The sequence below is a fragment of the Sceloporus occidentalis genome, unplaced genomic scaffold (assembly GCF_023333645.1).
Source record: "Sceloporus occidentalis isolate IW3139 unplaced genomic scaffold, rSceOcc1.0.p SCAF_7, whole genome shotgun sequence".
In the NCBI taxonomy this organism is placed as follows: Eukaryota; Metazoa; Chordata; class Lepidosauria; order Squamata; family Phrynosomatidae; genus Sceloporus; species Sceloporus occidentalis.
Window position 1 is genome coordinate 2,154,227 of NW_028316987.1, and position 25,130 is coordinate 2,179,356.

Genomic DNA, 25,130 nt, shown 5'->3' on the forward strand with positions numbered 1-25,130 from the left:
ATTCCCCAGCATCTTCTACCTCATTGTGTTCACTCCAATGATCAGGCAGGCCTTGGATGATCTGAATGCTCTTGCACCATTGGTCTTCACCACTAGGAAACCAGGACCTTTTCACACGATCCAATTATAGCACTATATTCCACTTTAATAGCTAAATCCTGGGATTTGTAGTTTAGGATGTTTAGAATTTTCAGAGAGCTCTGGAACCTCATCAAACTATAAACTCCAAGTTTGCACAGAATGCAGCCAGGGTAACTATAGTGGAATATAGCACTGTAATAGGATTTGCTATTTCTTACAAGGTTGCTGCTCCTCCTGCCACAGGGCTGATGATCCACTTCAGTGCAGTGAGCCAGAGAAGGAGAGTTCAGTTTGAATCAAAGACTGGAAAAACACACTGACAGTGCTGGCTGGGGAATTCTTTGAGTTGTACTCACTTTCCCAAGCTCTAGCTATTATGGATTCTGAAACTTTGAATTCAGGACCAGTTTCCACAGATGGACCAGATGCTTCCCTGACTCTTTCTCTCCCCCACTTTTTTCATGTAATCCCTTCCTACCATTCTCAGAAAAAAAGAAAGAGAGAAAGAGAGAGCAGCACTGCTGTGATAATTAGCAGGAGGAAAAACCACAGCAAGGTGTCTACAGTAGATATGGGTAGAATTAGCCTTACAAAAATTAAAAAGAAAGAAAACAACCCTGACAAAGATGGAAAGGTGGAACAGAAAAGCCCTTGGAAGATATTTGGCCAAATGCAAGCATCATTGCATAGAGCTTAAAAGATGCCATCCTGGGCATATCTACCATTATCCCCTACTTGTATCTTCCCCCCACCTCCTACTTGGCCACAAAGGCAGCAGCACGCCTTGCCGACCTGGATTAGCTAGACATGTGCTTCCCGCTTTGGTCACTGTTGGGATATGTCATCTTTATTAACTGAGATGTCAATCCTCGTTCCTTGTCAAATTGCTGTGCGACTCATCTGCTAACCAAATGTGATGTTGTGTGCCTGAATGGCCAAGGATTCTTCTATTATTTCCCCTCTCTTTGCTACTCTGCTGTTTTAAAGAGGCTGGTTTCCCAGCAGTGGGTGAGAGCAGTTAGGAACAGCAGTAATGGTAGAAGGCTTTTAGAAATGTTCTCAGAAAAACATTCCTCATTTAAAGTTGAGCACTGACAGCCACAGAGATCCTTGAAGAAGAAAGAGACTGTCTAGAAAACTAAGCAGGCTGCTCCTGGGTGGTCTTACAAGGAGAGTTGGAAAACGATCCAAGTCTTATCTACCAGTGGCTTCACATGGTTGTGTTTTAAAGTCAAGGTGGGCAAAGTGGGACACAGGGGCCACACCCGGCTAGTTTTGTAGCCCTTGATACCTCCAGATTATTCTTCTTCTGCTCCCAACCCCCCACCCCATGGTGAACTGCTTTCTTGGGAGAGAGGAATTCACCTTTAAATAAGCAACAGAATCCTCCTGCAGAATTCGATGTTAAAAAACAACAACACACATTTTTCAAAACCAGCATTGGACCTCTGGCCACTTTCAGTTTTATCCCCCCTCCACCCCCCACCCCCAAAAAGAAGCAAAATGGGGCATGTGTGTATTTTTACACAGTTGCCAGACAGTCCTGGAACATAAGATTTGGCCCCATTGCATTTGCCCACTTCAGCTTTAATGCAATGTCAAAATCACTCTCCAAGTGATATGGAGGAATGTTGATAGATAGGAGGTCACTGCCTTATTTGACTCTTAACTGAACCCTTTTGGCACCAGTGGTCAGTTGCTTCATGCTGGACAGAATATAGATAGGAATTCTTCAGAGGAAGAGGAAATAGCAGCTAGGCATCCCTCTATTATACCCAGATACATCTCAAGCTGTGGAAGCCCAACCCAGATTGCTGCAAATATGGTCACCAGAGGGAGAGGAACAGCAGCTTTTGTATTGTGCTTAAATCTAGGTCTTTGCAAGCATGCATGGATTTGTTTCCTTCCTCTTCCCGCCCAATCCCTTTTCCTTTTGTGTCCTGTCCATGGGATAGCCTGGGAAGCTTTTTTGGGATGTACATGGTGGTAAAAAATGTGTCAAATAATAGTAAACAATAGATGCCGTACAGTTAGATAGTTTAGAAGCCCGAAGTGGGGACCAAGCATTAACACAAACTCAGAGACAGGCAGGTAGTAGTTTTGGAATGGGTAAGGTGAAGTCAGGCTAGCTTGGGAAATGCTTAAAGGCAGGCAGGGCAACTATGTAACAATCTACCTATGATCTTGAGATGAGCCAACTCAAGAGATCTTGCTGCCTGGGGCCACTCAAATTAAGGTGCATAGTGCCCAAAGGTAGACTGAGTGGTGGTGGCATATGAGATGTTTCTACTAGTAAAAATACAATAACAACATAGTTTTTCGGGTTCTAACATAGTTCTAGAAGAGTTTATTCTTGACGTTTTGCCAGCATCTGTTAGCATGGTCCAGAATTTCACAGCTATTAGGTCAGAATGCACAGGGAAGCCATTGAAATCCACAAACACCAAGACAACTTCAACAGGAAAAAAGAAACCCTTACAGTTAGCAAAGTTTGGCTACCAATCCTGAAAAACACTAAAATCAAGACCCAGCAAAATGCAGGGAAAAAGCCCAAATGTAAATGAAAATCAGGGGTTATCCCAGCAGACAATGATCTCTAATTTAACAGCCACTAATCCTCTTTGCAGATCCTCCTGCCCTGAGGCCTTGCCATTCAACAATAGGACAATACACAGATTAACATGGAAATCACTCCTCCCTACCCAGGGTCACACAGTATATATATATATACCCCACTCTCTTTCATGCCAGTATTCTCTGAAAATGCCAGCCATGGATGCTGGTGAAACATCAGGAATAACCTCTTCTAGAACATGGCCACATAGGCCGAAATACCCATGAAAAACTATGGATGCCGGCCATGAAAGCCTTCGACTTCACAATAATACCAAGTTAACACAATAATAATACCCCCCTTCAAATATGCTACTTGGGACCACCAATTCACTCTTGAATAATGGGAGGACTGGCTTTAAAGCAGAGTGAATTGTAGTTTCCTCCCTGTGTTCTTCTTTCTTTCATTCTTTTACAACATTGTTGTTGTGTTGTGTCAGGTCCTTTCTAACTTCTGGGGAACCAAGGTGAAGCCCTCATGGGGTTTTCTTGGCAAGATTTATTCAGAGGGGGTTTGTTATTGCCTTCCTCTGAAGCTGAGAGAATGTGACTTGCCCAAGTTCTCCCAACAGGTTTCCATGACTGAGTGTGGTTTCGAATCCCGATCCCTAGAGTCGTACTCCAGTGCTCAAACCGCCATAACACATTTCTCTTCTACAGAATACAGACACAGATATAACTTGCATTTGTATTTCCTTCTTCAGTGAGGGAGGAGAGCAATTTAGGAGGTGATTTATGGAAGAGGAAAATACACTGCCATATGGGAAAAGAGCTCCCTCTTCCATCTGGACTTCCACAGAAGACTGCAGGCTTCACAACTGCATTTTATGAGAAGAAGAGAAAAAAAAACCTCCATTGGGAGAAAACTGTGCCTGACCTGGCATGGAAGAAAAGAGAAACAGAGCCCCTTTTGAGCCAAAGGGATGGCATGGCAGATGTCATCGAGACAGGAGTGGGAGAAGGAGACAAAGAGAGTGAGGAGATGGGATAAAAAGGAGAGACAAAGGCAAAAGGATGGAGGACATTCTGACAAACAACTCAGCAGCTGCTGTGAGGATACTAGGGTTTTATTGCCTGCCTGTTCTGACACATCAGAAAAACAAATGGTGATAGAGAGATTTAGCATTTCCAGGGAGGAAACCATATCCACTGTTTACAGTGTGATGTGGTGGTTTGATCGTCGGACTAGGAGAACAGGGTTTAAAGCCACGCTCAAAGCCACTTAGGCAAGTCACCTTCTCTCAGCCTCGGAGGATGGCAATGGCAAACCCCCTCTGAATAAACTTACCAAGAAAACCCTATGACAGGTTCACCTTAGGGGTCAGCATAAGTTGGAAATGACTTGAAGGCACACAACAACAACAACAACAACAACAACAACAACAACAACGAATTTTGGAAAGTCACACTATCCCAGAGCTTGGTGACGTTGCTTCTTTAGTGTACAACTCCTAGCATCCACAGCTATCATGGCCAGCTTAACCCATAGAAGGAGTTTGGCTGACCTCTGCACCTTCCCTGAAAAATCAGCAGGTACAGTGAAAGTGACTAGTCAAGATGGTTATATATCACCTCTGGTAATTGCCCTACTGCAGGATAAATGCCATTTGACATGGCTTTAACTGTCATGGCTTTATCCTATGGAATCCTGGGATTTTTAGTTTGCCAAGGGACCAGAGCTCTCTGAGATGGCTAAATACCTCACTAAACTACAAATCTTTGAATAATAATAATAATAATAATTTATATGTCCCGCCTCTTCCAAGGATCGAAGTGGGATTACATCATTAAAATAATACAATGTAATTGAACAGTCAATAAAATACTAATACTGAATTCCTATTAGTTCCTTAAAATCTCCAAACATCAATTCATATACCATCATACTTAGAGAGGGGGGTCTTAATCATCATCTCTATACCAAATCCGATGGCAAAGCCCGCCAGAAGAGATCCGTCTTTAGTGCCTTCTTAAAGGCATCTAAGATAGTGATAAGACGGATCTCCTCCGGCAGACTATTCCATAATTTGAAGTCCTCAGCATTGCACCATGGCTGTTAAAGTGATGTCAAGCTGCATTAATTCTGCAGTGTAGATGCAACCAGGATGGGCCCATTCACATTACAGAATTATAGTGCTATTATTCCACTCTAACTGCCATGGTGCCATCCAGGAAATATGTGGAAGTGGTAGTTCAAGGAGGAGGAGTTGGAATTCTCTGTCAGAAAACTCTAGTGGCTTCCTAAATTACAAATCCCAGGATTCCTTAAGAATCCAAAGTGGGATAATGGCACCATAATTGTGTAGTGTGGACGTGGCCAAAGCCTCTGTGTATCAGGGATGTAACTGGGGAGAGGGCAAAATGAAGTTGATGCACTCTCAAATAAGAATTCTGTCACTGTAAATAAAATTTTCCTTCAGTTGCCAGAGTTCTAGCTTTGCAGTAACTTAACTCAGCTGAGCATTTAGAAATAGAGTTTAGGAAACCCAAGGAAAGGGGCAGGCAGAATTACCAAGCGAATGCAAACCCAGCAAATGTTATGGTTCTACGTATGAAAGTTTTTTTGATGGCTCAGGCTGCATCTGCAGTACAGAAAGAAGGCAGTTTGACATCATTTTAACAGCCATGGCTCAATATTATAGAATTTTGGAAACTGTAGTTTTGTGAGAGATATTTAGCTTTCTCTGCCAGAGAGCTCTGCTTCCACAACAATCTACAAAGCCCAGGATTCCATAGCATTGAACCATGGCAGTTGAAACAATGCCAGACTGCATTATGGCTGCAGTGCAGATGCAGCCTTATTTTCTGTAATACTAGAAGTTTGGGTACTGAATGAAAACTTCATGGGATGGGAACAAACGTCTTCTTTGAGCGAGCAATGTCCTCATTTAACCCTGTCTCCCACCCATAGCTACACCTCTGCAGCATATCAGTTGCTCAGAAATGCACAATGGAGGGTGCTGGCTCTCATGGACAGGATCATAACCTTCTCTTCCATGATGTTTTTTCCCAAAAGGGAAGAAGGAGAAGCCTCTACTGCCCAATCCCTGGAAGGCTGCAGCTAAAGGTTATTGTATATTTCAGCATTAACTGCACAAGGAGTTGTGACTGGAACAAGTAGTTTTGCTTTCTCGCAGAGACAGCTGCAATGGATCCAGTCCAGTCCAGGATGACTGGTGGGTGCTGAAGATATAGCAGAGGTTTCTCTTCCTTCTTCCTCCCAGACAGAATGGGAGGGGCAAAGTGGTACAGTGGTCAGAGTATTAGACTGGGACTTGGGGGATCCAGGTTCTAGTCTCCGTTGGATGATCTTAGACCAGTCTCTCCCTTTTGGTCCAAACTACTTAACAGGGTTCTTGTGAAGATAAATGTGGGAAGGAAAAGATTCATAAACCCCATTTGAAGCTCACTTGGGGGGGGAGGTTGGATAGAAATGTCATTAGTGATAATGTACATAGTTAATTGGAAATAAATCCCATTAGATTCAATAGGTTTTAGATTGGTGTAACCAGCCAGCATGGTGTAGTGGTTGGACATTTGAGTACAACTCTGGAGACCAGGATTCGAATCCTTGCTTGACCACGTAAATCCACTGAATAACCTTGAGCAACTCACACTCTCTCATCCTGAAAGGATGGCAATGGTAAACCTCCTCTAATGAAATACATTTTGCACTATCACTGTTATTATGGAACATTTTGGGTTAGGCTGGACTTTAATGGGCACTTAACTTTCTGACATATGGTAACCCTAAGGTTATTATCACATGGGGGGTGACTTGGCCAGATTTATTCAAAGGGCCTTCCTCTGAGGCTGAGAGTATATGACTTGCCCAACAGGTTTCCATGGCTAAGCATAGATTTAAACCCTGTTATCCAGAGTCATGGTCCAGTACTCAAACTGCTGCACCATGCTGGCTCTCTTAAGACCCATTAGCTTTACATGATGGCTTAGTGATATGGATCAAGTGACCTGCCAAAACGTTTTGACTGTTTTTGGGAACATGACTGTTGGGTTGTCACAATGAGCATCTGACCTTAAAATTTGCAAATTACATCACAAAACAAAATGAGCAACTGGCATGTTCTTATTCTGCCAACTTTCTACACACTTTTTAAAGAATGTTCCTCTTTCTCTCCTCCCCCCCCCCCAATTTAAAATGTTTTGTTAGCTGCTTTGAGTGTCCCCACAGAAGCGGGAAAATGGAACTGCGCCTTTTCTTTTATACATAAAGATATGAAATTCATTTTTGTCTCTTCCCTATTCTGTTTGAGCTTGCAAATAGGATTACCATGGCATGCAACAGCCATACATCAAATTCAAAAGGCAATCCCTAGAAAAATAGGTCTGTAATTCAAAGGATTGGCTGGATGCATTTTTTTAAAAAAAAAAATATGTGAGGAGAAATTCATCAAGGATTCTGCATACACAGGATCCTGGCAAGATGAGGAACCCATGGGGCAAGTGTGTGCCATGCAGTTTTCCCCGCTTTAATCCTGTTTCAGAGGTGGACCAAGTGTAGCACTTCAGAAGTTGTTGAACTGCAACTCCCATCAATCTGGGAACACCTGGAGGACCACAAATCACCCATGAGCAGAGATGCCTAGCGCAAGGCCACAGCCAGTCATTTTGGGGTCTGAGGATGGGGTGGCTCTGGGCATCCTCCACCAATGTCTTTGTCCCAGACAGTATGACAAGGCCAGATTCTCAGAAGAATGACTTAAACATACCACCTGCCTCTTCACTTACTTGAAAGCTGAGAAGTGGAGGTAGAGTGGGCAGCGAATGATCAGCCCTTGGACAAGGTGGGAGAAAAGAGATCTAGAGCACCCTTCTCCCCAGAAACATTTCTCATTCGCATCACCACAATACAATTATGGGTGAACATATGCAGGTACATATACATTAATGCATGTGCTCATGGTGGCCACCATCAACATGGGCCACCATGTCTCCCTTATCTAGAATTATGAAATCCAAAATAGTCCAAAAGCCAAAACTTCTTTTTGTGGATGGCTGAGATAGCAACACTTTTGCTTTCTGATGCTTCAGTGTACACAAATGTTGTTTTATGCACAAAATTATTATAATAATTATAAAATTACCTTCAGGCAATGTGTACAGTGGACCCCTGATATCCACTGGGGTTTGGTTCCAGCTTCTGTGGATACCAAAATTCATAGATGCTCAAGTCCCCTTAAATACAGTGACATAGTAAAATGGTGTTGCTTATATACCATGAAACCCACTGGGTGATCTTGGGCAGGTCACACTCTCTCAGCCTCAGGGGAAGGCAACAGGGCACACCTCCTCTGAACAAATTTTGCCAAGAAAACCTCGTGATAAAAGATTGCCTTGGGGTTGCCATAAGTCAGAAACGACTTGAAGACACACAACAGCAACAAATATAAAATGGCAAAATCAAGAATCCATGGATACAGAGGGCTGCTGTATAAAGTGTGTATATGAGCCATAAATGAATGTTGTGCTTAGACTTGGGTCCCATTTCCAAAATATGTAGGTATATACAAATTACATGTAGGTATACGCAAATACAGATACTCCAAAATCCAAAAAATTCCAATCCAAAACACCTCTGGTCCCAAGCGTTTTGGATAAGGGAGGCTCAAACTGTGTCTGTAGTAGTACTGGAATAATACTGGATGATGATGACTATGATACAATCGCCATGTCCCCACCACAGGAGAAGTCTGTCGGGGCTGACTGGGGTCTCAGGCAGCAGGTGGGCCAGCAAGGCTAGCTGGGAAGCCCCTGGGCAATGGTTTCATCCACACTGCATAAATAATCCTGTTTGATACCACTTTAACTGCCATGGCTCCATGCTGTGCAATTCTGGGAAGTGTAGTTTGACTCCCCTTTAATAGCCATGGCTCCATGCTATTGAATTTTGGGAAGTGTAGTTTCCCAGTAAAGTAGTAAAGATACTATAATAGCCATGGCTCCATGATGTGGAATTCTGGGACATGTAGTTTGTTTGACACTACTTTAATGGCCATGGGTCAATGCTATGGTATTCTGGGAAGTGTAGTTTGACTCCACTTTTAAGAGCCATGGCTCCATGCTACTGAATTCTGGGAAATGTAGTTTGACACCACTTTAACGGCCATGGCTCCATGCAGTGGAATTTTGGGAAATGTAGTTTGTTTGACACTACTTTAACTGCCATGGGCCAATGCTATGGAATCCTGGGAGTGACAGTTTGTCATGACAGTAGAGCTCTGGTTCCACCACAAATTACCCTTCCCAGACTTCCATAAAATGGAGCCATGACAGTTAAACCTGATTCTTTATGCAGTGGGGAATGCAGCCTTCAAAGCAGGGCTTCACTTCTCTGTGGAGGAGAAAAAGGGAAGGCAGGAGGGAGGGAGGCCTTCTTGGGATTGGGAAGATGGAGAGCAGTGAGAGGCCTGCGGCTTGATAAGGCTTATCTCTCCTTCTTCCCGCCTCGCGCTGAGCAAATCAGGGGTGCGGGGGCAGCAATGGCGGCCTTGTCCTCGCCTCAGCTTGGCAGCTGAAGGGGAGAGGGAAGGGAAGGGGTTGTGTGTTTGTGTTGTGTGTGTGTCAGGAGTTTTGGTGGCAACAAAGTACACGCACAGAGGCTGAGCCTGAGGGAGAAGATGAGCCAAAGGCCTACAAACTGGGCCCCTCTGTCACCCTCAGTAAAAAGTGGGCTCTGCTCCTTTGTCAGAACTGAGGCCAAAATGGATGTATTACAGGTCCAAAACACACTGCAGAAATAACCCAGTTTGAGCATGTACACAATAAATTGTCCACACTAGAAGTCTCTTGAGAGCCAATGTGGTGTAGTGGCTTGAGTGTCAGACTAGGATCCAAAATACAATACAGACATAATCCAGTTTGAGACCGCTTTAACTGCCTTGGCTCAGTGCTAGGGAATCCTGGGAACTGTAGATTATTGTCTGACAGAGAAGGCTCAATGTCTCACAGAACTATACACTTCCCAGAATTCTCTAGTATTGAGCCAGGGCGGTTAAAGTGGCCTCAAACTGGATTATTTCTGCAGTGTGTTTTGGACCTATATTCACATTTGGGTTTATTTAGTACTGTATTTAGTATTATCACACATCAGATAGTTTTTTATTTCATATGCCAGGCACCTTCTTTGTATTCAGGCCAAACCTAACTCAGAACCTCTATGCCTCAGGCCAGCAGATTTTGACAGCTGTAAAAGGCCAACTAAAAGGTTATTAAATTAGCTGTATTGGTACATTTTTAACTGCCTGGGATGGGGTGAGAGTGAGACTGAGAGGCTTCTGGAATTTTCTGCCTCATGCCCCAAAATACATTTACATTTTGCAGTCTAAGGCTGCATCCACACTGGAGAAATAACCCGGTTTGGCACCGCTTTAACTCATTCTGGCTCAAGGCTATGGAATTCTGGGAGTTGGAGTTTGTTGTGGGTGGGCCCACAACAAACTCCAACTCCCAGAATTCCATAGCCTTGAGCCAGAAAGACTTGAAGCGGTGCCAAACCAGATTATTTCTCCAGTGTGGATGCAGCCTCAGACTGCAAAATGTGTTGGGGTTGACCCTAGGAGCTCAATTGAGTCAGACCAAAGGCTTGTCTAGTCCAGCATTTTGTTCCCAACTGACAGCCAACATGGCGTAGTGAATTGAGCGCTGGACTATGGAGACCAGAGTTCGAACCCCAGCTTGGCCATGTAAAGCCACTTTCTCAGTCTCAGAGGATAGCAGTGGCAAACCTCTCTAAAGTAACTTGCCAAGAAAACCTCATGATAGGTTCACCTTAGGGTCGCCATAAATTGGATATGACTTGAAGACATACAACAAGAACAAGAAAACCAAAGTACAATCAGCCCTCCACATTCACGGATTCTTTATCCACGGATTCAAACATCCACGGCTTGAAAATATTTAAATATATATATAAATTCCCAAAAGCAAATCTTTATTTTGCCATTTTTAAATAAGGGACACCATTTTACTCTGCCACTGTGTTTAATGAGACTTGAATATCCACAGATTTTGGTATCCATGGGGGTCGTGAAACCAAACCCCAGCAGATATCAAAGGCCCACTGTTACACCACCACATTTTGATATAATTAATGTGATAAGAGTGACCCAGTGTGGTGTATTGGATTGAGTGTTGGACTATGACTCTGGAGACCAGGGTACGAATCCCTGCTTGGCCATGGAAACCCTCTCTCAGCCTCAGAGGAAGTCAGTGACAATCCCTTTCAGAACAAATTTTGCCAAGACAATCCCGTGATAAGGACGGAAATGGCTTGAAGTCACACAACAACAACAACACATGTGATAAGAGGAGAGAGTAGGAGATCATTATGTCCAGAATATAAAATTGCTTAACTGCACCACTGTAGTTATCATAGCTAATGTCCCTGTTGATAGAGCCATCCATCATGAATTTATCTAACCTTTTAATGCCCGCTGAGTCAGTGGTTGCTTATCACCTCTTCTGGTAGCAAATGCCACCTCTTTAATCATACTTTTTGCTAAGAGGTGCTCACTTACATTATGAATCTACTGCCCACCTGTTTTATTGGGTGATCTTCCATCCAAAGATAATGGAAGAGAAGGACAATGGAAGAGAAGAGAAGAAAAGTCTCAAAGTATCTCTGCTTTCTTCACTCTTTCCCTGGACAGAGCCTCTGAGCATGTACAAAATAAACTGTCCACACTAGAGAGCTGGTGTGGTGTAGAGGTTTGAGTGTTGGACTGGGGTCAAAAACACACTGCAGAAATAATCCAGTTTGAAACCATTTTAACTGCCCTGGATCAGTGCTAGGGAATCTTGGGAATTGTAGTTTATTGTGACACCAGAGCTCTCTGACAGAGAAAGCTAATGTCTCACAAAACTACAGTTCCCAGAATTCCCTAGCATTGAACCAGGGCAGTTAAAGCTGTTTTAAACTGAATTATTTCTGCATGTGTTTTGGACCCAGGCCTCTGGAGAGCAGGGTTCACTTCCCAGCTTGGCCATGAAACCCACTGGATGACCTTAGGCATGTCACATACTCTCTTCTTCAGGGGAAGGTAATGGCAAACTTCATCTGAACAAATCTGGACAAGACAACTACATGACTGATTCACCTTAGGGTCACCTAAGTCAGAAACGACTTTAAAGCACACAACAACAACAGCAACAATAACAACCAGAAGTCTCACATGTTGAGGACTAGAGAAAGAGCACATTTTAAATTCTAGGAACCTAGATGATGTTTCCCATCATCCCGAACTGTTCAGGCTATGGTTGAGACTTGATGGGAATTGGAATTCACCAACATTGTGTGGTGCATCACAGCAGGATTTGCCTCCCTAGTTTAAGCTTTGGGCATAGACTATGGACCTTGCATGAGTCCCAATATCACTGTGGTTGTGGTTTTAGAAATTAAGACCTTCCTACTAGTCCCAATTTTTTTTTTTTGGGGGGGGTGGCTTTGACGAAGCTGCAGTCTGCATATGTTCTGAAACACACACACATTCCATATTCCTAACAGAGTCTTAGGCTGATCCTCAGTCTAAATAGATGCTCAGACCTCTGGACTCTTCATAGGTTCTTCTGAGAGTCCATAAAGGACAGAGTTGAGATTTTTTCAAAGTTTTCTCTGTAACAGTAGGGGCTAGAAACTTGATTTTTTTTAGGAACAAGAAACTCAGGTTTCTAAGGACTAGAAACTTTAAAAAAATAAAATAAAACTAATGTTGAAACTCTCAGGGTGCTTAGTTTTGCAGCAGACAGAAGCACTTTCATGGATGCATAAGGGGAAAAAGGACTGGTTTTTGACCTTCAGACTCAATCGCTGGAATCCAGCCCTGTGAAGTGCCAAGTGAGATGGATGCCTGCTAGATGCCAACTGCCGCAACCCGTGTGTGTCCCTTCTGCTGGTATGATCTTTGGAAAGTCTCTAGTGCTCAAAAGTCCAGCAGTGATTGCCTTTGATAGTCAAAGCGGTTGGGTTTGGACTTGGGCCATGTCAGAGAACAGCTTGTTCCAAGGATACAGGAACTTGCGAAGACAGCAGCAAAAACGCGAGTGACAGCTTGAGGCGCTTCCTACTCTTGTGGCTGGGCTTGCAGCAGCAGGGGAAGAGTTCTTGCCAAGAGGAATAAGGGCTGGCTAGCCACATATTTCCCTCTATACCTCCAAATGGCACTCTCCTGCAAGGATGGACCTCAGATCTAGTTTTGGATTTTTATGTGGCTGAGTCACTACTACAGAGGAGCTACATTCATGTCCACAAAGCTGTAGGCAACAGAGAGCTGGTGGCCCAGGCTAGTATAGTGCAGTTACTTGCTACAGAGTGGGTGGGTAGGGGAATCAAATCAGAATTATTATTTTGAGTGGGATGGGATCTCCTTGCCTTGGAATAGCTCAGGTTCTCTCCCAGGGTAATTCTATTCCAGATGTTTGGGCTTCAGCTCTCAGAAGCCCAAGGCAGCTTGGCTAACGTTAAGGGCTGTGGGACCTGAGGTCTAAAATATATAGTCTATAAGTTCTCCCAGCCTTGATTTATGCTCTGATCAAGCTGAAAGAAGAAGATAGCATAACATCAGAGTGTCCTTTAGTGCAGCACATGGAGAACTTGGGGCTAAGTTTCCTCCTCCTTCTGATCTTAACAAGTCTCATTTCCCTCCCCATGTGCTCTGCATACAAGTGGTTTCAAATGGATTTATGGAGAAAATGTAGTACCTATTAAAACAAAAGGTTTCTATAAGGAAGTGGATGGGCAAAAATGGGAGTGGATCAAGACTAAGTCAATTATACATTGTTAGTTCTGTGCCTTCAAGTCATTTCTGACTCATGGCAGCCCTAAGGCGATCCTATCATAGGGCTTTCTTGGCAAGTTTCTTCAGAGGGGGTTTGCCATTGCCCTCCTCTGAGGCTGAGAGAATATGACTTGTCCAAGGTCACCCAGTGGGTTTCATGGCCAAGCTGGGATGTGAACCCTGGTCTTCCAGTGTCCTAGCCCAATGCTCAAACCGCTACACCTCTAAGTACTTATACTCAGTTCCCACTAAATTCATTGGGGTCTGAGTCACAAGTAATTGATCTCATTGATTTCAGCAGATTCTAAAGTGAAGGGAACTTACAACATAATTATATCTGCTCAGAGATAAGCCTCATTTAATTCAAAAGGACTTGCACTCAACAGGATTTATGTGTACCATTTTAGCCCATGTGTGGATTTAACTCATTTTGCTTTGGAGTAAGGAAGCTAACACATAACTTGTGAGAACCAAATCAGAAGGGAATGATCTTTAGGATGTATAGAAGAGATAGGTAAAGGTATTAAAGGTATTTGGAATGTAACTCTCATCATCCCTGAGCATTAGACATACTGTCTTGGGCGGATGAGAGCTATAGAATATCATACAAACACATATACACAGGGGAGAAGGAACTTCATGAGTTGGATCCAGATTGCAATAGTTGCCTATTGATCCCACTAAAATCAGAGGCATAAATTGACCATGACCTCACTTAAGTCCCACTGATTTCAATAAGGACTAAGTGTAACTAATCATACAATCCTATACCTGTCTATTTAGAATTAAGTTCAACTGAAATCAGTGGAGGCTACTCCTGTGTAAGTAGATAAAGGATTAAAATCTAGGGCTGCATCTGCACTGTAGAAACAATCCAGTTTGATACTGCTTTAACTGTCATGAGTCAATGCTATGGAAATTTGGTAACTGCGGTTTTGTGAGATATTTATCCTTTTCTATCAGAGAGCTCTGTGTCACAATAAACTACAGCTCCCAGAATTCTATAGCACTGACCCATGGCAACTAAAGTGATGTCAAACTGGATTATTTCTGCAGTGCAGATGCAGCCTTAGTCTGGATTCAAGACTGGTAACCATCAATGAAAATGTTTGGTCTTATATTTGGAATAATTGGATAGTCTTTTCTATTTCTATCTGTCAGTAAATGATTTTTACTGCCAAATTATTTCTAAGTGGTGTTATATATCAGAGAAGTTAAAGAAGATTTTTGGAACAGGTTAAGGAATATGATGAAAAGTTGTAGAAAAAAGGAATATAAATTCATATGTAGTGGAGATATCTATGTATTAGATTGTCTTGAGCAAAGACCTTATGGGTTATTCATATCATGATTAGTTATAATCACCTAGATACTTCAAAGGCTCTATTAGAGAATATTCTAGATTATATAAAGGAAGAAATCCAGGGCATAATTTAGTATTTATTAGTTGTAGCTAAAATATAATTGGCAAGGTTCTGGAATGAGATTTAAATCCCGAAAGTGAAAACCAGGTTGCTAATGATTTGGAATATTATAAAGAAGGCAAGACATGATGTTAAATTAAGGTAGATCAGACCTTTAACTGATGGTTTCATTTACAATGGCATCAGCTTTATTTATCCCTGGAAGGAATATGGATGAGGATTTGGCTTTCTGAAAGAAAATGAGGATGTGGATTGGAAAGAGCATCCAGATTGCTAAAAGGGCAAGAGGAGCAGTTTCTGTAATGATGCAGATTTCTGTAATAATAAGCTTGCAATTTGTCTTTTTCCCCGCTGTGTATATGTGGTGTTTGTATGTATATTAAATAAATGAGTTAAAGAGTGCTCCTCATAAAAACTAACCAATGTTGTTCTTTATGTGTTGGAAGAAAGAGGAATATAAGAGGATTGGAAATTTTAATTTGGGTGTAGGGTAGGAAATGCCATCAAACCTGACACTCCCAGCAAAATGAAGGCAGACATCAGCTAGGATTTGTTCATGTTCTGGTATCTGGTAACTGGGGGGCATCTTGCCTACCACCATAAAGGCTTCAAGCCTGGTACTTATGGCATGGTGTAGTGGTTTGAGCATTGGACCATGACTGGAGACCAGGGTTTGAATCCCAACTCAGCCATGTAAACCCCCTGGGTGGCCTTGGGCAAGTCACATTATCTCAGCCCTCAGAGGACGGCAATGGCAAACCTCCTCTGAAGAAACTTGCCTTAAAAAAAACTCATGATAGTGTGGCCTTAGGGTCACCGTTAGCTGGAAGTGACTTGAAGGCACACAACAACAAAGCTCTTATAACAATGTCTTATAGTTACTAGACTTTTATGCATTTATCCCAATTCCCATCTATGCTAATAGTTACTAAAGCCTTCCCCGGTTTGGTGCTGTCCTGTTTGTTGGACTACAACCACCATTTGCACCCAGCCAACATAAGACCATTCTGGCTGTGTACAATGGCTTTTTAATTCAACACATTGGGAGGCATCAAACGGTCATGCTGTTGCAAATTCTTCTATCTATGAATGTTGCATGTTCATATATTGCAAGACAGAAAGGACAAACAAGTGGATGCTGCTAAGAATCCTACTTCACAATCTCTCTCCTCCTCTTCTGTCCTTGCTGTCTCTGACTCATGCCTTTCCACCTCTTGCTCTTGCCCCCTTTGCTGTCTAGGGCGGTGCTGCACTTAGGTAATTTTAGATGCTGGACTGAGTAGTTTTATGAGTTTATTACTTCATTTAATTCAAAGAATGCAAAACCAGTCCAGCCCTGACATATTTCATGCATATTTTCCCAAATGAGCGCTCTAAGGCTGCATCTGCACTGCAGAAATAATGCAGTTTGACACTGCCATGGCTCAATGCTACGGGATCCTGGGATGTGTATTTTTCTGAGATATTTAGCTTTCATCGTCAGAAAGCTCTGGTGCCACAACCAACGACAAATCCTAGGATTCCACAGCACTGAGCCATGGCAGCTAAAGCGGCATCAAACTACATAAATTCTGTAGAGCAGATGCAGACTACACATTTTCTCTGGAGTCCTGCCCTGACAGCACCACTGCTTTGAGGCTTAACTTCAAAAAGAACATACTAGGTCTTGGCCCTGTGCTACCTTTGCTCATGTCACGGCTTCACCCTAAAGCCATAGGAGATAATGACAAAGGACAAAGTGTGCATCTGAATCCTCACTGCCAAGTTCCTGCAACCTATCCCTGCAGACTTGGAACTGGAAGGAATAGCTTTGGGAATCATTTGTGATTTATTCTCTTCTCCCAAATGGTTTGTTTCCCCCCCCCCACTCTCTACCTTCTTAGCCATTCTTTGTTTCTGCTATTTCAAAGGGATCTGTCCCAAAGAGCAATGGGTTGAGTTGAAAGTTGGTTCATGCGAGGACCTTCCTTGCTGAACAGGAGGTCACTGATGGCAGCTGGGAGAGCATCCATCACCAGCTGGGGAGGAGGAAAGGACTGGAATTACTGCCCCTTCTCCAACAGATGGTTGGAGAAGGCAAAGCAGATAGTGCTAACTATTTATTTCGCTATATGCTGCAATGCAGTATGCGTGCACAAAGGCTGGCTAAGTGTTTAATGGTTGGGGAAAGGCACTTTGCATATGCTTTAAAATCCTCTTCATTTCAAAAGATTTGCTGTGTTCCAAGGCTGGCTTTGAATTATTTTATTTTTTAGAAAACTGAGCTTTCACTCAAAGCAGGTAACAGGAATTACACAGAGGCGATGAGGATATATGGTACCAGATCCAGATTTTTTTAAAATTTAATCTGTATTAATAATGATTTTATATTTTTGCATTTGTATATTCTTGTATCACTTTGTTTGGCACCTACATTTTATTTTAAATGTATTACTGTCATTGTAGGTTTTTCTCTCCCTATCTTACCTTAATTATACTGAATTGTGATGGCTAATAGCTTTTAGCAATAAACAAACCCGACAGCAGGCAGTGGAAGCGTCAAAACATGTCTGTCTGTACTTGGGCAATTCCCATGCAAACTATCCTAATTTTTATTTGTAGTATTTATATGCCGCACAATATTAAAGTTTGCTGGGTGACTTACTGTAACTTCAGATAGGCTTGCCAAAATTCAGTTTGCATGTTTTGTTTCTTTGATGGGTGTCCCAACTTTCCTTTGAAATGCTATTTGATTTTGAAGGGTTGTTATTGTAAAGGAAGGGAAGGCATTAAAAATAATGAATTTTATACGAAGAAGGACCAGTCTTGTGCATGCTTACTTGGGACAGCATCCCAATGAATTCAGTGGGGCTTACTCAAGAGTAAAATTGAGTAGAACTGTAGCCTTCAATGGGTATGGAGAACAACTCCTATGAGCCCCTTCCTATATTGCAGAACTTGTAGTCTAAAACCTCTGGAATACACCAGGTTAGGGAATGCTGATATTTGTAGCTGTAGATAACAAAGTGAAATATCGTGTGGGATTTCTGCCAAATGGCAAAATTTCACCCATTTGACAATCTTCTTGGAAACCCATGTAACACACTCCTAATCTCCCTACTCATTATCATTGGAGATAGTGTTTTCCCTCTGCTTAGTGCAGTATCATTTAAATAGCTTTCCTTTGCAAGTGGGTATAGTGTCATCTTTATAGAGCTTGCCTTTAAAGTAACCCCATTATGCTATTTTTAATGTTTCCACAGAAATTAAGACCTAGAAATGTCCATAAGATTAAGCAGACATGGGGTGAAGGCTGGAGTGGAAATCTGAGTGGAGTGGTGGCTGGTTCCTGTGTCTGTGGGGCATACACTAAAACCCAAAAGAGATTCACTGTCATTCCACTGACATGGAAGCCACCACCCACCACGACTTTCTCTCCATGTCTATGTGTGGTTCTCTAGCTCAGGGGGTGGCAAACTTGAGCTTTTTGGAGTAGACATCTCTCATCCTCTCTAACCACTAGGCATGCTGGCTAAGGCTGATGGAACCTGGGAAGCCAAAAAGCGCCAAAGGGATGCATAGTCCTCAGGCCTACTCCAGTTACTACTTGCCAACGCGTTGCTTGAGTTCCTTGCATCCCTGAGATTTTGGGGTCCCTTCTGCAATCCCTTCCACTCACCTTAATGAGTTTGCAGCGGATCTGGGCCGAGACCATGTGGCTGTTGCGCAGGTTGCCCACCCGGAACATGAGGCAGAGCTTCCCATCTCGCTGGGAGATGACGGCGGCCCGACTAAACATGAGGGTCTCGGCACGCTTCTTGGGCTGGGACATCTTGATAAACATACACCCGATGAGGAAGGCATCCACCACAGAGCCTAGCAGAGACTGGAAGAGGAAAAGCACAATGCCTTCGGGGCAGCGTTCGGTGATGTAGCGGTGCCCGTACCCGATGGTGGCTTCTGTCTCAATGAAGAAGAGGAAGGCGGAAGGGAAGTTGTAGACGTTGGCCACACAAGGGTTGTGCCCAGCGTTGTGGCCCTGGTGTATCTCCAGGTCCCCCCGCATGTAGGCGATCCCCCACCACATGGAGGCCATGACCAGCCATGCCACCGTGTAGGTCAGCAGGAAGATGAGGAGGTTCCAACGCCACTTGAGGTCCACCAGGGTGGTGAAAAGATCCGAAATGTAGCGGCTGTTCTCGCTACCCAAGTTTCCATGCTGGACATTACAGCGGCCGTTCTTGTCCACGAAGCGCTGCCGTTTTCGGCGGGAGGAGGTGCCCACCACGGCCTGGTAGTCGTCGCCAAACTTCCTCCGCACCACCGACATCCCGGGTGTCAGAAGGAGCACCTTGTCTGCTTGTCTGTCACTCTGTCTCAGTGGGTTCTTCCTAAATGGTGCTGGAGCAAGAACTGGACCAGATGACCTGCTCCTCTGGGTTTGGACCCACAAGCTGGAGTTGCCTGAATGAGCTCCTTTGTCTTCTGATGAAGGGGGCCAAAGGGATTGACTAATGCATGGTCAGGAGGAGGCAGCGGTGGTTGTGGACTGACAAGATGAATGCAGAAGGTTAGCTGGCTGTCTCTCCTGATGCCAAGAGAGGGAAAAAAGGGACTGGCTCACGGTGAGCTGGTTGGGCCACTGGATGGTAAACCCCGGTTGCCTCTTCTGCACATTGGGCAGATAGTCAGATGCTTGTGTGCCTTCTCCTCTCCCTCATGGAAGACTGATGCTGGAGAGGAAGGAAGGAGGGAAGGCAGAAGGGAGGGAAGGAGAAATGGAAGGAAGGAGAAAAGGAAGGAGGGAAGGAAGAATGAAGGAAAGGAAGGCAGGAGAGAGGGAGGGAAGGAAGGAAGAAGGTAAGGAAGGAAGAATGGGAGGATGGGGGAAGGAAAGAAGGAGAGAAGGAAGGAAGGAAAGGAATGAGAGAGAAAGGGAAGAAAGGAAGGGAGGGAAGGAAGGAAGAAAGGAAGGAGAGAAGAAAGGAAGGAAGGAGAGAGGGAGGGAGGGGGAGGGAAGGAAGGAAGAAACGAAGGAAGGAAGGCGGGAAGGAAGGAGGGAGGGAAGGGTGGCAAGAGGGAAGGAATCAAGGAACGAAGTAAGAAGGGAAGGGAGGGAAGGGAGGCAGGAGGGAAGGCAGCCAGGCAGGCACCGAGTTGCCTTGGGCAAGTGAGCCCTTCTCTCTGCCGGTGCTGCCTGGGATCTGGAGGTGCTCCAGGGGCTGACTGACCAGGGGTGCCCTCTTGGCACTAGTCTGGGTGGGTTGAGGATGGCTGGCTCAGGGGGCACAGACTGGTTCGGGGAGCTGCCCTCTTTCTGTCTCAGGGGCAGAGCTGGCACCGGGAGAGGCAGCGGGCACCGTGGGGGAGGGATCCCTCTTCTTGGCACAGGGCTGGTGGAGAGGGCTCCTGCCAGGGACGCTGGCACTGCTGGGCACCGGCCCCTCTCTCCGCTTCCCTGGCAGCTGCTGTGCCCCGGGTTCCCCACCTACCTGGGACGGGACAGGCGTCGCCCGCCTTCCGACGTGACGCTGGAGTGGCTTCGGGGCAAAGGGACTGTCCAGCCCCGGCGTGGCTCCCAGGGACTCCCGGGAAAGAGGGATCGGAGAGGGGAAAGGCTCCTTGGGGAGGGAGAGATCGCTTCTGCAAGAGCTTCCCCAGATGCGCCCTCCGAAACTTAAACCCTGGCTGGGCTCCTTGGAAGGAGGCAGAGGAGGGGCCAGGAAGGAAGGAAGGAAGCCGAGCCAGGAGCCGAGAGCAGCAGCAGCAGCAGCAGGCTCTTCTGGTGGAAGAGGAGGAGGATGCTGCTGCTGCAGCCGAAGCGAGAGCCAGGAGTCCCAGGATCTGGGCATAGAAGGCGCAGGGAAGCCGGGCAGGGCTCTGCAGCGCCGCCCAGTGGCCAACGTTTCCCTCCTTTCGCATCCGCGCTGCAAAAATCACCCGGTTGGAGCCCGCTGTAATGGCCCTGGCCCCAGAATGTGGGATATGACACTAATCCCATCTTCTCTTAGCTTACACTTGTCTCTTATCTTCATCTTATTTTATGACTCTTATCCCATCTTTTTTTACACTTGTCATTTATCTTACACTTACCTTACTCTTATCTTATGACACTTATCTCACACTTACTGTATCACTTATCTTTCACTGACACTTATGACACTTATCTTACTCTTATCTTACATTTATCACTTATCTGGCACTTACACATCTTACTCTTCTCTTATGACATTCAAAGATATAGCCGTGTTAGTCTGTAGAATCAATACGTAGAGAGATCTTGTAGCACCTTTGAGATTGACGAAAATAAAGACGCTGGCAGCATGAGCTTCCACAGACTAAAGTCTACTTCCTCAGATGTATCTACAAAAGTCTATGAAAGCTCATCCTGCCAATTTCTTTCTTTCAGTTAGGTTCAAAGGTGCTACAAGATCTCTCTACATACTTATCTTATGACACTTACCACTTATCTTACACTTACCTTACTTTTAACACTTATCTCATCTTACACTTACCCTTATCTTATGACACTTATCATATACTTACACTTTTCACGTATCTTACACTTATCTTCCTCTTATGACACTTATCTCATCTCATCTTATCACTTATCGTACACTTACACGTATCTTACACTTATCATATGACACTTATCAAACACTTACACTTATCTTACTCTTATCTTATGGCACTCCCGATTCAGATTATCCTTGGAAAGAGATGTCCCCCCCCAGTGGCGTCACTAAGGCTGGTGTCATCCGATGCGGGAACTTAGGGTGTCACCCTCCTCCTGCATTGATCTCCTCTCATACCACACCATTGTTGTTGTTGTTGTTGTCTGCCTTTTCATTTCCACCTGTGAGCTTCTGGAGGTTCAAAGCTGGGAGGAAACAGCTCAACTAGCAATCTATGCATTTGAGTACATATATGAATGGGCTTTCTTCCACTGTCAAATTCAGACCAGAATGTTAGTTGGGTGCCTTTGTTTCCATCTTATGATGGCCACCCTAAAGGTGAACCTATCCTGGGGTTTTCTTCACCAAATTTGTTCATAGGCACTTTGGCATTTGTGATCAATGGGAGTCCTTCTGTTTATCCAAGGTGACCAGGTGTCCTCATCATAAAGGAAGACAAGGCACAGCAAAATGTAAGGACCCTCAAGAAAAAGGGAGGACATGTCCAAAGAAAAGTTAAAGACACTAAAAAGCTAAAGACACTAAAAGAAATGCAAATCAATGCTTCTCAGTCATGCTCAAAAGGGAGGACATTTTGGAATTCCTCCTGGACAGAAAGTTGAAATGTAGTACATATCCTGGAAAAGGAGGACATCTGGTCACCTTACAAAGGAGGACAAGGCACTCCAGAATGTAGGACCTTCAAGACAAATGTGGACGATGACCAAAGAAAAGCTAAACACATTAATAGAAATGTAAATTCCATGCTTCTTAGTCATGCACAAAATGGAAGGCATTGTGGAATTCTTTCTGGACAGAAGGTTGAAATGTAGGGCATGTCTTGGAAAAGGAGGATATCTGGTCACCCTGCATTGATCAGAGCCTTCTCCCCAGATGCAGCAAGTTCTTTAGGATGGAGGTCTCATCCAACTCAGCATAAAAGGAGAGGGACCCTCAGAGAGCCCTCACAGCATTGACTTCCCTTGAGGCTGAGAGTGTGTGCCTTGCCCAAAGTCACTCTGTGGATTTCCATGGCTGAGATGGGAATTGAACCCTAGTCTCCAGAGCCGTAGTCCAACACTCAAACCACTATGCTGGCTCCCATATTAAGCAAATGTTTGTTGTACTAATGTTACTCATAAATGGTAAATGGCCCATGTATCGTAATGGCAGGAGTTGTGACACAAGCAAGTTGAAAAATTAAAATCATGCCTTTCAATTACAATATCACAGGCACAGCCTGAAGGTATTTACATGTATATAGTGTCATGTGGTTAAAGTGGAAATCTGGGAAGAGCTGATGTTCTTAAAGGAATAGTTAGAAGATTTTTAAAAATAATAATTTTATTTTTCATTATTTTTAATTATTATTTCATTATTTTTCATTATTATTTTTCATTTAAAAAATGGGGCCTCTACTTTTTCCTCCCACTGAGCCTCATTCCAGTCGCACTATCTCTTCAGTGTTGCAGGCAAAGCTCACAGGCTGTTTTTATCATAAGGCAGATGTTTGGGGAATAATGGTGTTAACCCTCTCTTTGGGTGTCCTCAGGTGTGGCCTGCACCTAAACACCCTCCTTGTGTTGCCCCTGTCCCCAAGTCCCAATCTCCCTCACAAGGTTGTTGTTAGGATATAGTGAAACTTGAATGGTGCCTGGAGCTCATTAGACAGAAAGTCAAATGAAGGAAACTAATAAATAAATACAATAAACCCCAACATATGCTGGTTTGAGTTTTACAGTGGGACAAAGTCCACTCATATATGTGCTCAAATGCATAAAATAATAGTTGAGCTATCTCTGCCCAGCTTTGAACCTGCAGAAGCCCACAGTGAAGAGGCAGAAACCTTCTATTGGCCCTATCTGCACTGCAGAAATAATGCCTTTTCTTGTTGTTGTTGTTGTTGTTGTGTGCCTTCGTTTCCGACTCATGACGACCCTAAGATGGCGACCTGATCATAGGGTTTTCCTGGCAGGTTTCTTCAGAGGGGGTTTGCCATTGCCATCTTCTGAGAATGAGGGTGTGACTGGTCTCCAGAGTCATAACCCAGCTCTCAAACCACGCTGGCTCTCTAATGTAGTTTGACACTGCTGTAACTGTTATGGCTCAGTGTATGGAATTCTGGGATTTTTAGTTTTGAGAGATATTTAGCCTTCTTTATCAGGTATGCTGGTGCCACAACAAACTGGAAATCCCAGGATTCCATCGCACTGCCATGAAAAGCCTAAGGGCCTGAACAGACAGGCTGAAATAAAGTTGCTTCAGGTCAATTTGGAGGTATGCTTTTTAAATGACATACATATCTTAAGAGGCCAGAAGCCACACCAAAGTTGTGCTCCAGTCCTTAGGACTGGAGCACAGCTTTGGTGCGGCTTCTGGCCTCTTAGGATGCATGCATCATTTAAACAGTATACCTCCAAAGTGACCTGAAGCACCTTTATTTTGGCCTGTCTGTTCAGGCCCTAAGATAGGATTCCCATAAACCAGGGTTGGCTTGAAGGCATACAAGAGCAACAAAAACAATTTAGATGTATACTGCCAGTGAATGTGGAGGCTCCATTTTAGTTAACATCCCCTGCTGATAATCTTTTCCCCCATGAATTGCCTAATTACTTTGCCTCTCCATCCTTAAAGACATTTGAGCCTGTGGCTACCATTGCATCCTGAGGCCCTGACTTCCACAAATAAATCATGTGGTGTGTAAAGATGTGCCATCTTTGTAAGTAAATCCATAAATGGCAGGGCTTACAGGATGCTTTGAACTCGGATACCAATTTTCTATAAAAAGGAAGAGGAGAGGAAAGAATTCATACATCAGTAAGTAGTTTTATCCATTAAAGTCTCCCAAATACGGGGCAAACAGCATGAACAACCCAAACCTCATGCTTATGAATAATGTTGCTTGCTTGGATGTAACATTACAATTCCATTATTTATTCAGGATTTATCCCATTCCCTTAAGGTTTAATACATGTTTACAATATATTAACTGTATATGGTAATTTATTGGGGCTTGGAGCTGTACTGTCTCTTTGTGGGGGAAGAACAAAGTAGACGTTTATCTTTGGAGTTTTTCTCTCTCAGCTGCTTTTGATAGCAGATGCTGTAATGAAAATTACCTTGCCCTATCAGTCAATAACTGTCAATCAATCACTTTTTATACTCTACCTTTCCCCCAAGTTGGAACACAAATCAACTTACAGGATAAAAAGAAATACAAGTAAAAACTCATATACCGTACATACTCAACTATGTACAAGTCGAGACCAGGTTTTCGGGCAAAAATTATGGATTTTGATATAACCAAAATATAAGTTGAGGGTAACATTTAGGGGCATGTAACAAAGGATGTAAATGATGAAGGAAAAGAAAATGATGGAAAAGCATGCTGCTATTTTCTCACCCAAACATTTAAAAAAAAGCCAGAAGCAGCACCACAGGGAAGAGAATATTGGGGTCCAGTGCTTCTTTTAGGTTCTTCCAGGATGGACTAAGCACTCACCTTTCGCCCCTTAACTCAGGGAAGGGAATTGTTCCTTTTTAAATAAGAGTTAAAGTACATTGAC

General features: G+C 43.8%; 1 protein-coding gene across 1 annotated transcript in view; it reads right to left on the reverse strand.

Annotated features, from left to right (window-relative positions):
* Positions 1–20,581, reverse strand: part of LOC149309015 (G protein-activated inward rectifier potassium channel 1-like) — a 31,253-nt gene extending 10,672 nt beyond the window's left edge. The window contains exon 1 of the mRNA XM_089531648.1: positions 18,570–20,581. Within this exon, the coding sequence (XP_089387774.1) occupies positions 18,570–19,220 (651 nt within the window). The 5' untranslated portion in view covers positions 19,221–20,581. The remainder of the gene's footprint in view (positions 1–18,569) is intronic.
* Positions 20,582–25,130: the final 4,549 nt, after the last annotated feature.